At 49.0% G+C, this 955-nt stretch overlaps 1 protein-coding gene across 1 annotated transcript; it reads left to right on the top strand.

The window, feature by feature from the left end:
- Window positions 1-105: 105 nt before the first annotated feature.
- On the top strand, window positions 106-788 carry Pmar_PMAR001946 (hypothetical protein; the record flags this gene model as incomplete). The annotated part of the gene is made up of 2 exons (XM_002779039.1): window positions 106-669; window positions 762-788. 2 exons carry the CDS (start codon window positions 106-108, stop codon window positions 786-788), a joined length of 591 nt encoding a protein of 196 aa, XP_002779085.1.
- Between the last annotated feature and the right edge of the window lie 167 nt (window positions 789-955).

Genomic DNA, 955 nt, shown 5'->3' with positions numbered 1-955 from the left:
ATCAACCGCATGAAGGATCTGTTGTCTAGCAACTCTGATCTGTCTGTTAATGTTCAAGACTATGATAAGAGGACTCCTCTTCATTTGGCTGCTGCTGGTGGTCATATGGCGGCTATCATCTACTTGTTAGGTGAAGGAGCTCAGCTGAAGACTGATCGTTTCGGCATGCTTCCTATCCATGATGCCGTGGTGAACCAGCACAACGACATCAAGGAAGTGCTCAGTCAGCTCGACCTCAAGTGTGACGGTGGTGTGTGTTATCTCTCCCCTGAGAATGAGGAAGCTTTGAAGGAGCAGGTGAAGAACACTAACATCTCTCTGACCCCTGAGGATTTGGAAACTAAGATGACTCAGGTCTTCTCTATCATCATCAAGGAAGGTGTACTCGCTGCCGGCTCTCTTTGGCAAGAGATTGTTTACTACTTTGCTGAGCTCGGCCTTCACCCCAGCTACTTCAAGCACTTCACCAGTGCTCAGATTGCCAGACACCTTCATTGCCTTATCGCTGCTAAGAAGGTTGCTCAGGCTACTGAGTCTGACTATATCCATTTCGAGATTGAGGATGCGGATTCGGCTTTCTATCTCACCACTATGGAGCCTGAGAAGGTCGCCATCACTGATGCCAAGGTTGCCGAGTACATCAACACTGCTCAGGATTGTGGCTTCTCGGTCACCTTCCTCAAGTCTGAGAAGCCTCCCATGCCTGAAGGAAAGTTCCCTCTTGGCGTCTTTGTTGTTGATAAACAACAGTTTGACTCCAGTGTCAAGTTCGAGGACATGATGGATGAGACCGATCTCCAGCTTGTGGCTACCCCTCGATTCCTTCAGGAGAGATCCGTTGAAGTACAGAAGCTTTACCAGACTCTCATTGACGAGACCATGGCTACTCGAAACACTGTTGTTAAGGTGTTCGATGCTCCTGCTAACTTGGCTCAGAAGTCCGGCGCCCAAGTGT

Source organism: Perkinsus marinus (assembly GCF_000006405.1).
Source record: "Perkinsus marinus ATCC 50983 genomic scaffold scf_1104296947896, whole genome shotgun sequence".
NCBI classification, from domain to species: Eukaryota; Perkinsozoa; order Perkinsida; family Perkinsidae; genus Perkinsus; species Perkinsus marinus.
The sequence above is the reverse complement of the archived record's forward strand: the minus strand, read 5'-3'. Positions and strand labels throughout refer to the sequence as shown.